A 15,532-nucleotide genomic window follows, 5' to 3' on the forward strand; every position below is an offset into this window, starting at 1 on the left:
TAATACAACTATTTTGTGGTACACAGAGATATAAAAAGAAATCAAAGTCGATAACTTGTATTCTTCGTAATAATACGGATGATATACCTTCTCCTCAATATTTGGATAAATCAAAAAAGAACCTCGCTATCTTTGATGATTGTGTTCATGAGAGAAAGCAAAGGGTAATGGATAGCGACTACACAAGAGGAAGACATTCTTCTTGTAATTGTATTTATCTTAGTCAATCATGCTTTCAACTCCCTCGTCGCTCAATAAGAAACAATGCTAATACTTTTATTTTATTTAAGTTAAAATCAATAGATTATAAGCAATTTTTGGAGAGACAATTGTTCTACATTATGTAGTAAAAAGGAATTTGGGGATTATATGAAGCACACGACTGAAAAATATAAATATATTGTTGTGAAACAAGATGAGATATTTAAAGATATATTTTTTATTTTATAAACAATTACAATGAATGACAACTATTATTATAAATCTTTTGGGTGAATCTGCTTCTGGAAAAAAACTTTAATAAATCAAGGTTCTTGAATAGTACAAATGAAAATATTGTAAATTATCAAAAAAAACACCATGTGATTCGTATTGTATATACAGCAACCAAAGCAATGCGACCAGGAGAAGTAGAAGGTGAAGATTATTACTATATTTCAGTCGAGGAACATATACGATTGAGGAATGAAGGTCAAATATTTGAGGAGGTTTCTCTTGGTACAACAAAATATTCACATTGTAAGAGTGAGTTAAAGAAACTAAAATCTGGTGGTCTTGGGATATTAGAAACTAATCCAGAAGGAATGAGACAAATTATTAAATATCTGAGTGGTAATGGGGTTAAGATTTTATAATTCGGTTTTGATGTTGATGAAGAAACTCAACGCAAATGTATGAAAAGCAGAGCTACAAGTATTGATGAAGAAGAAATTACAACTCGTATTAATGTTAATAAAGAATTTGATGAACTATTTAAAGAAAAGGATTTATTTGAACACATCTACTTTAATGATGAAGAAAAAGAAAATTTCCCTGTTGACCTTTATAATCAGTGAATGATATTTTCCAATAAATAAATGGATGCGAAAGAAAGAACAAGAAGATTTAAGGAGCATCAAGAGTTGGTTTCAAAAATTGTAAAACAACAGGAAGACATAAAGAAGAAACGCAGACAGAAACTACCAGGTGAAGAAGCATTTGAAAGAAAACAAGAGAAATCTTTTAAATCACTTAAAAGAACTTCCTAAGAAAAAATTATAGATGCTTCCACAGTTCCCACAATAGAATATACTCCTAAAAAACTTCAAATGTTAAAAGATTTCAGTCAAATGACAGAGAAAGAATGAGAGCATACAGGAGAATTAGAATATGATGATGAATTATTTCAACAACTGGAAGAGATTAATCAGCCCCCTGATTATATTGTAAAGGCTCTTCAAAACAATGAATATTCAGCAGATTCAAAAACCAAAGCAGGGCTCATTCCAACAGAACAACCAGCAATATTTCATCTTGTTCAAGAAAAGGTATTGATATTTAATGATGAATTAAGGTTCCTGAGTTCTGCTCAACCCCCTGCTAAACTAACTCCGAGATTAATGTTTCTTCCAACAAAAGATGGAAAACAAGGTTCAACTGTGAGGGATGAATCAAAGTATTTTGAAAAAACATTGGACATGAAAAATAAGGATGATAGAGTATATTTTGATCTGCTGGGCTCTCTTAATTATAGGGTTAGTCTATCTGGTAAAAGTAGGAAGAATGAGAAGGAGAAACACATTATTCAGGCTTTAAGTAGGCTTGGTTCAGGTGTTAGTTTTCTTCCAAATGACCCATCACAATTAGTTAATAGACTGTTATTGCTGTTAGGTAGTAAGAAGGCTGGAAATAACAATTTTTTTAATGAAGCATCAGCCATTTCAGATGAGTTGATGAACATGAAATAATTCATAAATGTCAATACAAAGATATTTTATCCCATATTAAATAAGAAGAGAAGCACAATCCTTCGTTTTAATTTTACAACAAGCAACCACACATCTTCATTCCCATACCCACTACAACTTGATGCAACAAAAGGATATGAGGCATCTTTATTGTCCATGGAAACTTAGAATACTTTGTTTAATATCACCGAGAAAAATGACAAGTTTAGTTATAATCCGGGAAGTGGATACAAAACGATAACAGTTTCACCCAGAGCATATGAGATTTCTCAAATATCTTCCGAAATTGCTCGCCTTATGAGAGAACAGGGTGATGAACCAAAAAGTATTGTCATAGATATTGAAAACCATACTTCAAAATAAACAATTAAACTTAAAAATAACTACCACGTTGATTTCACAATTGATAATTCATTTAGAGAGTTATTGGGTTTCTCCTCAAAAAAGATTGAAACTAATGGAACGTTTTACAGTAATAATGTCGTTCAAATATCCTCAGGCATAAATTCGGTATTAATTCACTGTGATTTGATTGATGTTGTTGAACAAGATGTTGATAACACTGTAGTAGGTCATGATGGAATAAGAACAAATACAATATTTTCATTCAGCATATACTGAACCCCAATTGGTCATAAATTCAATATGGAACCCAAAAATCTGGTTTATCTTCCTGTGTCAGGAAAAACCATATACAGAGTAAATTTTAGGATAACCGACCAAGATAACACATTATTTCTTTTAATGGGGAAGTTATATCCATCAGAATTCACCTACGTGAAGTTTTCCAATAAATAAATACGATGGTTATTGTGAGGAAATACGAGTTGGGAAAATATAAAATAATTACAGGGGATGGGATGTTCCTTTCTCCATACTACAAGGGTGAAGGTATGTATCTTGGGAGAGGATACTATAAAGCTAAGAGACAAAGGGGTGTAGGACATCAATTTAGAAAAATAGGAGATGGGATAATTGATACTCTAATAGTCTAATGGGTATAGGTTCAACTATTCTTAAACATAAAGACCTAATTGGTTCAACTGCTTATGCTGTGGGAAATGTAGCGGGTGCTATAAAGACTATGAAAGATGCCCAAAAGGAATCTCATAAATTACAAGCAATAAAATAAATTAAGAAAGGCAAAACTCAGTTCTCTCCCAAGAATGACATAAAATAATTCAAATACTTGGGTCAGCGTTTCAAAAGTTTTAACATCTTTTTTCCTAAATAAATACAAGTCTGGAAGCAATTTATAGTATCTATGATTTGGATGGTACCATTGTCATTTCAAACTCCACTAAAAAAGAAGACTACTTCAAGGTAAATGCAATAACTGGAACAGACTGGTATACAAATGGAACAAAAAGTTTTGAAATAAATAATCAATAAACTTATTTGAATCTCACCGAAAGTTTCTTGTGTAAATTTACATTCACGAAGGCTGTGAATACCACAAATGCTGCACTCGTAAATGATTTCTTCTGGAAAATGTGTAATAGTGTTCGTTTGTATATTGGAACACAAGAAGTTGAAGCGGTTGATTATGTCTCTGCTACATCTGAAATGATGAAATTTACACTATATTCATTTAGTGATAGAATGGGAAAGGGAGCTGTCGAAGGTTTTATTCCTGATATGGCAATGGGAACAAACACAGTCCCTGGATATAGTCAAAGAAAAGGAATGTATAATGATGATACAAAAACAGGTAATAGTTTTACTATGGCAGTTCCTCTTCAAGGTATATTTGGATTTTGTGATCATGATAAAGTTCTGTATGGTCTTAAAATTAGATTTCAACTGCAAAGGAATGATAATGAAAATAGATTGCTTTTTGGTGTGGCTAATGCTTTTGTTGCTCAGAATAAATTTATAATTCAGGAAATTAGTTGGTATATTAGTGAATATACTCGTAATCTTAAAACAGAAGAGATGTTGAATAGAAGACTTAACTCAAAGAAACCATTCAATGTATCGTACCTTAAAAGAAGATGCCAACACGTTAAACTGAACCAAACCACTTACACATGGAACTTGGGTGTTCTGGATGGAAAGCCACGATATCTGTGGCTCGTTTTTTTTTAAAACCAGATGGTGACACTGCTACTGATAAGAATAATGCGTTGAGGGATAAGGCTAAGGTGAAACAACTTTGCGTTTCTCAAGATGGAACATTTTATCCACGAGATAGATTGGAAGTTAATTTGGAAAAAATGATTATGCTGAAGCATACAAGTCTTACCAAAAGGTGTGTGAAAGCAATGGAAATAAAGAACCCATTTTGGATATGACGGCATTTAAAAGTCTGTGTACAATCTATGCGATTGACCTGAGTGCTCAAAAGGAAACTATAAAGTCTAATCGAGTGGATACTTCCCTATACACTGAAAGAGGAGAGAGTGAAGAAGTTGATACATATTGTTTGCTTTTGTAAGAAACAGAATAACAGATTAATACAGATAATGGTGTTATGACTCGTCTCACATAATTTTTTTGATAAATAAATGAGTAGTACAGTGCCAACTCGGGTATATGTTAATCAAATCAATCTTCATAAACTATCATCTTGTATTCAAAATCAAAGCCTTGTATGATTAACGTTAATACAATTCAGAGAAAAGGAGCAGTAAGAATTGATGTTTTGCTCACAAGAGAACAGGTGAAAATCTTGAACGATACTGGCTCACTTAAAATTAAAATGTCAAAACCAATGTTGAAGAAATATTCAATAAGAGAGACGAGTGGAGGATTTCTCCCATTTTTAATTCCTTTATTTGCTGGTTTCAGTGCGGCTGGAGCATTGACGGGTGGTATTTCAGCAGCGGTGAAAATTGCCAATGAAAGGAAGGCTCAACTCCGGGCTCAAAAGGAGTTGGAAAGACATAACAAAGAGTTAGAGAAACAAATTAGTGGAAGTGGTGTAATTGTAGATTTTGCTGAAAAACTTGAAAGTCTGCCTGATAAAGTGAGATTGTGAGTTGGAGATATGCTTTCTTCTATCGCACAAGCAAGTGTAAAATTAACTAAAAGGGGTAATGGATTATATCTTTGTAATAAATAAATGAGCATCGATGAGTGGTTTAAAGAATTTGGAAAGAATACAACATAAAATTTAGAACTTATCAAATATTGTAAGAAATTGAAAATTCATAATGTGGTTATTTGTATGAGGGATGAATTAACAAACATGTCTAAACATTCGACGAATATCATTATGAACTTAGAAGATAATAATGAGAACGGTTCTCATTGGGTTTGTATTTTTCATTGGGTTCTCTCCATATCTCCATTGGGTTCTCATTTTAATGGTCAAGACAAATATTATTTTGATAGTTATGGTCTTCTACCACCGTCCTGTTGAAGTAATAAAATTCTTACAGAATCGTGTTTATCAAACATTTCAAGTCCAAGAATTAAATTCCAAGTGTTGTGGTCAATTATGTCCAAATGTGTTATTTCAACTCAACAAAAATAAATTTTTTAATGACTATTTTTAATCCAATATATATGACTTATGTTGGTAAAGATGGTTGTATCTTTGGTGTATCCCAATAACTGGATATGGATTTATCAAATTATTATACAGAGGCACAGGCTGGACAACAGCAATATAGTAGAGCAAAAAATATTAATATGAAAAATGTTTATAAATTAATAAATCATCCAAGCCCAACTGACGTGAATGACTTGGGGAGATTAAGTGATTTATCACAATATATATCCTTAAATAAAACGGCTGTGTATTCCAAAGATACAGAAGTGTTGATTTTATCTCCGGGTCATACAGAATTCAGTTCCAATTGAAATAATTTTTTTATAAAGAAGGGCATATCGTTTGCATGAAAATAGAACAATGGGGATATGATATGAATGATTTAGTGTATAAAATCATTTAAAATTAACCTGGAAGACCTGGAACAATTAAATCAGTCTCGTAAGGAAGAATATTATCCACTTGGTGCCGAGAATGAGTTTTCTGGAAGCACGATCAGCAAACAACAAAAAATCATTTAATAAGGTTAAAATCAATAATAGTTTTGCCATAGTTTATATAACTAGTGCCTGCCCGTATGTGCATGGCCGTACGTGCGTGGCCATACGTACAAAAAAAAAACACTTTCAAACCACGAGCCAGAAACAACAACCACACAGGCCATTCCTTCGCTCTCGTGTGCCCGTACGTGCGTGGCCGTATGTGGATGGTCATACGTGCAAAAAAAAAAATACGTATGGTCATACGTGCATTGTGTTTATCTATAAATGCGCATAAGAAATCGAGAAATTATTAGAATACAGTAAGTCATCACTATCCGGAAGTCCGTACTTTGTAACCTGTAATGGGGAACGCGCTCTAACTTGGCCATAACTTGGGAACCACTTGTCCGATTAATTTCAAACCTTGAAAAGGCAAACAAACAGAGATTGCTAGAATTATAGATAGAAGATAGATACTGTGGGTGCAAAACGCCAAGCAACGTGTCCTGTCATTGGTAACTGAGGATCTCTTCCCCAACGGCCATGCCTACGCAGCAACGTGTCCTGTCACTGGTTTGGTAAATAAATGGCCATAACTTGGGAACCACTTTTCCGATTAATATGAAACCTTGAAAAGGCACATATGCAGGTCCCCAGCAATATACCTGGCAAGTTTAAATTAGATCGGACCAGTGGTTGTTGAGAAACAGCGGTCACACACACACACACACACACACACACACACACACACACACACACACACACTGCTGGAATTATAGATAGATGAAAACACAAAGAACAGGATTATTTATAATAAGTAAGGGAATACAAACTGATTTAACTATGGGAAGATGGGGAGGTATTTCCTGTCATTATATTAATCTGTCATATATTTCTAATACATAAATGACAGCAAGAAGGCTTCAAGAAAATTATCATTTCTGTGTCCAAGCATATCTTCAAGAAAATGGTATTTGGTATTTTAATAAATATGTTCTGAAACATAAGAATGAGGTATTTTCAATAAAAGATTGGCTTTATACTGATGTTAATAAACCAACAACTTTGGATTTAATTAAAATGTTAAATAATGAAAAAATAATAAAGTTAAGAAAACGCAAGGCTCTTTTAGAAATTCAGAAGAAAGTTTATTGGTTTCTTGTTGTAAAATTTTTTTTATCTTGGATGCAGGAATATCAAGTAATCCAGATGAATATATGTATGATATTCTATGGGGTGAAAGTGGTTCAAGGATAGTAAGGGATGAGGAAGGAGTTGAAGAAACTGAGAAGAGAGAAGGAGGAGAGGGAGAAGAGGGAGAAGAGAGAGAAGGAGGAGAGGGAGAGGGGGGGGGGGGGAAGAGAGACAATAAATAAATATAAAAATATGAAAACCAGTGAGATTATAAAAAGATCAAAGGTATTACAGAAAATAAATCGATTTCAACGCACCGAGGAGGAAAACAAAGAATTGGCAAGTCTATTAGAAATATTTGCATCAAGACTATTAGCATCGGTTTCAGGGAGAAGATTTAAACAAGAAAGTGGAGATAAAGGAGAGAAAGAAGGAAAAGATTATATTATTGATGATGTTGGTGTCATTGACTTTGATTAAAGTTTTACTTTTTTTTTCTTAAATAAATGGAAGAGAGAGTAAAGACATTTCTTTTAAATGAGTAAAAAAAATGAGTAAAAAGAGTAAAGACAAGACAGGGAGTAAAGACAAAGACAAAGACAGAGAGTAAAGACAGACATAAAGGATTCTTTTTGTTTTAAAAATTAAGATTCAAATGTGCATGTTGGGAACTAAAAAGGTTTTCGCACTCTGTCGGAATTTTTCACATAAATAAATGAGTTATTGTCTAAAATGTAGAAACAAAACCAAGAGTAAAAATATCTCGTATGTTAAAAGTAAAAATAATAGGGTTATACAAAAAGGTACATCTTCGGTGTGTGGCTCAAAAAAAAATGCATTCATCACCAAACACAAACGAGGGGGAGATATACAAAAGTTTTTATCAGGAAGTAAATTTACAACAACTGGAATACCAGGGGCATTACATCTACCAGGGTATTCTTTCTGTGGTCCAGGAACAAACTTGAATAAAAGAATAGATGAGGCTGACAATCCTAAACCGTGGAGCAAACCTATCAATAGGGTTGATGAAGTGTGCATGAGGCACGATATTGATTATGGAAATAGCACAACATTGGAAGAAAAACATGAAGCCGAGAGAGAAATGTTGTATAATTTGTCTCTGATACAAAATCCAACCTTGAGAGAAAAAGTTGAAAGGTTCATCGTGAAGAAGATGATCAGTGCTAAATTGAAACTTGGACTTGGGAATTCAAAAAACTTATGGGCTCTAATGATATCATTAAGATTGAAGAGCAATTAGCTGATTAATTAAATAAACCAATAATCACAAAGTTTCATAGAAGGAAGGTTAATTCCAAGGAAGTTTATTATATCTAGTCTGCTGATTTAATTGAACTCAATAATGATAAGGGGTTCAAGTATGCTTTAACCATTATTGATTTGAGGAGTAGATATGCGTGGGTTGTCTCTTTGAAAAACAAAACAGGTAATACTCTTATGTTAGCTTTCCAACAGATATTCAATAAAAGCAAGAGAAAACCCCAAAAATTGTGGACTGATGAGGGTACAGTGTTCTACAACAAAACATTTATGAATTTTTAAAAAAATAACAACATTACATTATACAGTACCTTTAATGAAGGAAAAGCAGTTGTTATTGAGCGTTTTAATCGCACTTTAAAAGAGAGACTATATAAAAAATTCACTCAACTCAGTTTTCAACAATGGTTATCTTTAATTCAGGACATTGTAGATAAGTACAATGACACGATTCATACCTCAACGAAAACTAAGCCATCAGAAACATTTACAAAATTAAAATATGAAAAAGAGATTAATGTCAGAAAGCCTAAGTTTAAAGTTGGTGATACAGTAAGAATATACAGGTGGAAATCTCATTTTGAAAAAGGTTATACCAAACGATGGACAAATGAACTTTATAAAATTGTTGATGTCGGTTCAGTTCCTTGGACTTACAAATTATGTTATTTAAAGGGGGAAGAGATTTTAGGTTAACTTTATTCATAAGAATTACAAAAGACAAGGATAAATTGAAAAAAAACCCCTTGGACTTACAAATTATGTGATTTAAAGGGGGAAGAGATTTTAGGTTCATTATATTCACAGGAATTACAAAAGACAAAGAAAAATTGAAAATTTCTTTTTTGACTCCACCCCTTTTTGACTCCGCCCACACAAGCCCCCACCCACACAAGCCCCACTCACACAAGCCCCACCTACAAAAGCCACATCCACACAAGCCTCACCCACGCAAGCCACATCCACACAAACCCCACCCACATTAGCCACATCCACATCCATCATATCCACATAATTAGTGATTAGTTTATTAGTTCCCACACACAACATGTTTATTTAATTAAAAAAATTGCTCCACCCACACAGGCCCCACCCACACAAGCCCCACCCACCCATACAAGCCCCACCCATGCAAACCCCACTCACACAAACTCCATCCACACAAGCCCCACCCACACAAGCCCCACCCACACAAGCCCCACCCACACAAGCTCCACCCACACAAGCCCCACCCACCCACACAAGCCCCACCCCCTGTGCACCCCCACCCCCTCATGCCACCCCCACCCTTCCCCCCACACACACGGGGAGGGGAGAGGGATGAGGCGGGTGGTGGGTCGTTGGGGGAGCGCACCTACCCCCCAACCCGAACCCTCCCCCAACCTCCACCCCCCTCCTCTTTACATCTCCTTTATTCTTTTCTTGTAATTCAAAATCAGATAATTATAAGGAAAGCATATGTAATTAAACAAGATTACAAACATTGAACAAAATCTTCTTTCGCAGCAGTCTGATGGTTTGTGATTTTGAAACTCGGTCAACATATTCTGTTCAAAACAAAGAGGAAAGAACAATTAGGGTATATAAAGATGATTATATTATGATATTAATAAAATAATAAATATAACATTTACTTCCAGAAGATTGAGTGTCATGTTTGGTTCATCCAGACAGGTGTTTAAACTGAAAAAAATGAAATAAAATAATAATGAGTCAACACTCAAGAGAGATATAGACAGAGACATAGAGACAGAGGGAGAGAGAGACAGAGAGACAAAGACAGACAAAGGCAGAGATAGAGACACACAGACACAGAGACACACACACACACACACACGCACACACGCACACACACACACACACACACACACACACACACACACACACACACACACACACACACACACACACACAAATACACACACATACACACACATACACACACATACACACATACACACACATACACATACACACAGACACACATACACACACATGCACACACACATACACACACATACACACACATATACACACACACATAGACACACACACATGCACACACAGATAGACACACACAGACACAGAGACACACACACACACACACACGCACACACGCACACACACACACACACACACACACACACACAGAGGGATAATTTCTCACCTTTAATTCGACTCATTCAAGGTCAGAGGACGTGAGAGGAGTTCTTTCCAGCCAACAAAAATGTTATTCAATTCTCTTTTGAATGATTGAATGTCTTTAAGGAAGTCATTCATTTTTTGCCACTCTTCGTGATATACAAAGGCCTCAGTTTCCAAATCAGTTATCAACGATATTCTTACTGGGGACAACCTGTTAGAAAAAGACATACAATAATTATTGGTTGTATTGTGATTTAATTCTGTATCAAACAACAAATAATGAATATATATAAATCAAGGATCTCACCTTTCATCTTGTGAAAACGATTGATCTGCAAGGTTGTAGTAATAATCTGAACGCTCCATATTCGAAATAAAACACACTCGGCAAGTTGGTTTAAATAGGCAAGTTGATGACGTTAGTGAAATGTGAAAACAATGGGTTTTTTCAGGATGTGTCTCGCAAAGGAAATGAGTCGCATTTTTGCTTCGGGCAAGGGAACTTGGCTGACTCCAGACTGACTCATTTTAAAACAGCTTGCTTCAAATGATTTTGAGCATTTCTGCACAACAAAGACACTTAAACCAAGAACCAAGTTCCAAGTTATTCTTTGTGAATATACTCGATGGAAATGAATGTTATATGAAAATTAAGTTATTCCCCAAAGTAGAACATGGACAAATATTCGTTGGTTTGCTCTTTGAGTGGAATGAAAACATAAAAGGACTGTGATTATTTTGAGGAGAAGAAGTGCTTTAATCAGTGAGTCTTAATCTTTCATAGTCTCAATTTTACATTTGCTTGTATGGGAGGGAAGGGGATAGGTGGGGTAAAATGAGTCTCAATTTTACATTTGTTTGTATGGGAGGGAAGGGGATAGGTGGGGAGAAAATCAGTCTCCTATTTTGGGATTTTGGGGCTTGGGTCAGAAAGTTTTTCCCTTTCCCCCCATTCATTTGAATGGGCGTCCCAGAAACCCCATTTATCATCTACTAATGGTGGTGAGACAAAAATAGTCACCATTCTCTGAGATGTACGTTCTCTGCACTTAAACTACTGTTACCTGCTCACCTCTCCCCATTGCTTTCCCTTTATTATTTACCTCCTCTCTCTCCAACCCCGTTTCCCAACGAAAAGACAGAGCATGACCATTTGTCTGTATGTGCTGCTTCCAGGAGAAAGAGCGACTAAAGCAAGAGAGAGTGGTAGAAAAACAGTTGAACAAGGAACGTAAGCAGGAGATGCGCCGCCTTGAGCTGCAGATAGCCCTTGAGATGAAAAAGCCAAATGAAGATCTGTGCCTCACAGAGCAAAAGGTACATACTGTGTGCATTACTTCCCTTACAGTAGTCATTAACTTTATACTTTGCTGAGTTCTGTAATCACCTAGGTAATGAACAAGGGGCGTTCAAAATGGTAAACGAACGAGAAACTCACAATAGTCCAAGACATGCCATATTAAAGCAAAAGCAGTTAAATGTTTCTTACCAATTATATATTGTTTACATCTTGAAAAAGCTGTGGACTCATCTGTGAGCGTCAGTGGTTGGATGTTAAAGTGTATTTCACAAGCAGTGTGTGAGTTATTGCCAGTACCCTGACTAAATTACAAATTCCTTTCCAGGAAAACCACCATGGGAAATGTTTACAACCACACTGCTTCAGTTGCACAGACCCTGCCTTCGGGCAGAACAATATTTATGTATGTATGTATGTATGTATGTATGTATGTATGTATGTGTATAAAAAAACATAAAAATAAAAAAACATAGCCTGGTGTTGGCGTAGTGGTTAGGGTAGTGGCTTGGGATCCAAAAGGTCCTGAGTCAAGCCCCGTTGGCCGCTTGAAATAATACACACCAGGAGGTTGACTCAGCCTGTCATCCTTCTGAGGTCGGCGAAGTGAGTACCAGTGTACTGGGCCGGTGTATACCCCGGTTAAAATAGGTGTACCATATCCCTGTGTCGTAAGAGGCGACCAGGGTTGCGTCAGGAAGGGCATCCGGCGTAAAACATGTGCCAAATCACTATGCGGATCATATGGATGATCCGCTGTGGCGACCCCGAACGGGAGCAGCCGAAAGAAGAAGAAGATATATATATATATATATATATATATATATATATATATATATATATATATATATATATATATATATATATATGTACATATCTTATATATTATTTCCGAGTTTGTGGTTTCGTGTCGCGCTATCTTCTACTTTGTTCTGCGCTCGAGTAACGTGATATTCGGCTTACATTATCTCAAAGACCACATGAGGTGCATGGTACAAAAAAAAGTAAATAAAATGGTTCTGAAACAGTGAAATCGTATTCCACTTACTGCATTAAAGTAAAATTACTACTGATACTCTGCATCAGTTCCTTTCTCAAACACACCCACCCCAACATGTCGCGCAGAGCATGGGTTATGCTAGTATATATATATATATATATATATATATATATATATATATATATATATATATATATATATATATATATATATATATATATATATATATATATATATATATATATATATATATATATATACATATATATATATATACATATATATATATATACATATATATATATATATATATATATATATATATATATATATATATATATATATATATATATATATATATATATATATATATATATATATATATATATATATATATATATATATATATATATATATATATATATATATATATATATATATATATATATATACACATACACAGCCTGGTGTTGGCGCAGTGGTTAGGGCAGTGGCTTGGGATCCAAAAGGTCCTGAGTTCAAGCCCCGTTGGGCCACTGAATTAATACACCAGGGGGTTGACTCAGCCTGTCATCCTTCCGAGGTCGGCGAAGTGAGTACCAGTGTACTGGGCCGGTGTATACCCCGGTTAAAATAGGTGTACCATATCCCTGTGTCGTAAGAAGCGACCAGGGTTGCATCAGGAAGGGCATCCGGCGTAAAACATGTGCCAAATCACTAGGCGGATCATACGGTTGATCCGCTGTGGCGACCCCTTACGGGAGCAGCCGAAAGAAGAAGATATATATATATATATATATATATATATATATATATATATATATATATATATACATATTTATATATATACATATTTATATATTTATATTTATTTCTTTAGTTATAATTATATTTATATCTATAAATATATATTTATATATATATATATATATATATTTATTAATTTATACTTATATTTATTTATATTTATATTTATATGTTTATATATATATATATATATATATATATATATATATATATATATATATATATATATATATCATATACAGTGCCTATCGAGAGTTTACACCCCCTTTCAAATTTTTCACCTTTTGCAGCCTTCTAGTCTGGAATTTAATTGCATGAAATCAGACTTTTTCCACCTTTATTTACACATCGTAACCCACAACTTCCAAGTGAAAAACAAATTCTACAAATTTCAGAAAATTAATTAAAAATACAAAACTAGAATATCTTGGTTGGTTAAATGTCCACCCCTCCTGAGTTAACACTTGGTGGAAGCACCTTTGACAGCAATTACAGCTGTGAGTCTGTTGCGAAAGGTCTCTACCAACTTTGCACACCTTGATTGGGTAATATTTGCTGATTCTTCTGTACAAAAATGTTCAAGCTCATTCAAGTTGTGTGAGGAGTGTTGATGGACAGCAATCTTCAAGTCATGCCACAGATTTTCGATTGTATTTAGGTCCGGGCTCTGACTGGGCCACTCAAGGACATTTGTTACTTACGAAATCTAAAGATATCGTAAGTATATTGATGACTTCCATCCTCTGTTTGTGTGTTTGTTTGTGTGTGTATTTGTGTGTTTGTGTGTTTGTTTGTAGACATGGTAACTCGAGAACAGAAGAAGCTACCAATGTCAAATTACACCACGTGATTCAGGAGGGTGATGGATAGCGCTGATTAGATTTTGGTCAAAATCGGTCAAAGGTCAAGGTCACTGTGAAGTCAAACATCCCAAAAAAAGTTATAACTCAATAACGGAAGAAGCTCCCAATGTCAAATTACACCACGTGATTCAGGAGGGTGATGGCTAGCGCTGATTAGATTTTGATCAAAATCGGTCAAAGGTCAAGGTCACAGTGAGGTCAAACATTCGATTTTTCATGGTTTTGTACAGAATAATCGTAGAAACTTCTGGTTTGCGTCGCTACCTTCTCTTGAGACAGCTTTTATTAGACAACGTCAGAGGTCAAGTTGACGATTTCGTAAGTACCAGTCTATGACTGCTTGTCTTTTTGTTCCTTAGCCACTCCAGTGTAACTTTGGCTGTGTCACTCGGGTCGTTGTCATGCTGAAAGGTGAACTTCCGTCCAAATTTCAGCTTTCCTGCAGGGGGCAGCTGGTTCTCGCCTCAGGTTTTTCTGTATTTTGCTCCATCCATTTTCCCTTCTATCCTGACAAGTGCTCCAGTCCCTGCTGGTGAGAAACATCCCCATAGCATGGTGCTGCCACCACCATGCTTCACAGGAGGGATGGTGTTCTTTGGGTAATGTGCTGTATTGGGTTTGTGCCAACTAACGTTTTGCATTTCGGCCAAAAAGTTCCATTTTGGTTTCGTCAGACCACAAAACTTTTTGTCACATGGCTTCAGAATCTCCAGATTGGTTTTCTGCTTGCTTCAAATGGGAATTAATGTGGGATTTTTTGATTAATAGCTTCCTTCTTGCCACCCTACCATACAGGCCAGACTTGTGGAGTGCTTAGGGTATTGTTGTCACATGTACACAGTTACCAGTCTTTGCCGTAAAGGCATGTAGTTCTTTCAAAATTGCCATTGGCGGCCTCTTTGTGGCCTCTCTAATCAATCTCCTTGCTTGGTCATCCAGTTTGGAAGGCAGGCCTGATCAAGGCAGGGTCTTGGTGGTACGATACACCTGCCACTTCTTAATGATTGGCTTGACTGTGCTCCAAGGGATATTCAAGGACTTTGAAATATTTTTATACCCATCCTGATCTGTGCCTTTT

General features: G+C 35.4%; 1 protein-coding gene across 20 annotated transcripts in view; it reads left to right on the forward strand.

The window, feature by feature from the left end:
• BAZ2B (bromodomain adjacent to zinc finger domain 2B) overlaps positions 1-15,532 on the forward strand; it is a 385,196-nt gene that overhangs the window by 287,901 nt on the left and 81,763 nt on the right. For all 20 annotated transcript variants that reach the window (XM_085873227.1, XM_085873230.1, XM_085873237.1 and 17 more), the window contains one exon: positions 11,664-11,804. In XM_085873227.1, the coding sequence (XP_085729353.1) occupies positions 11,664-11,804 (141 nt within the window). The remainder of the gene's footprint in view (positions 1-11,663; positions 11,805-15,532) is intronic.

This window comes from Eptatretus burgeri, chromosome 3 (genome assembly GCF_056783735.1).
Source record: "Eptatretus burgeri isolate ZD-2024b chromosome 3, Ebu_testis_v1, whole genome shotgun sequence".
Lineage (NCBI taxonomy): Eukaryota > Metazoa > Chordata > Myxini > Myxiniformes > Myxinidae > Eptatretus > Eptatretus burgeri.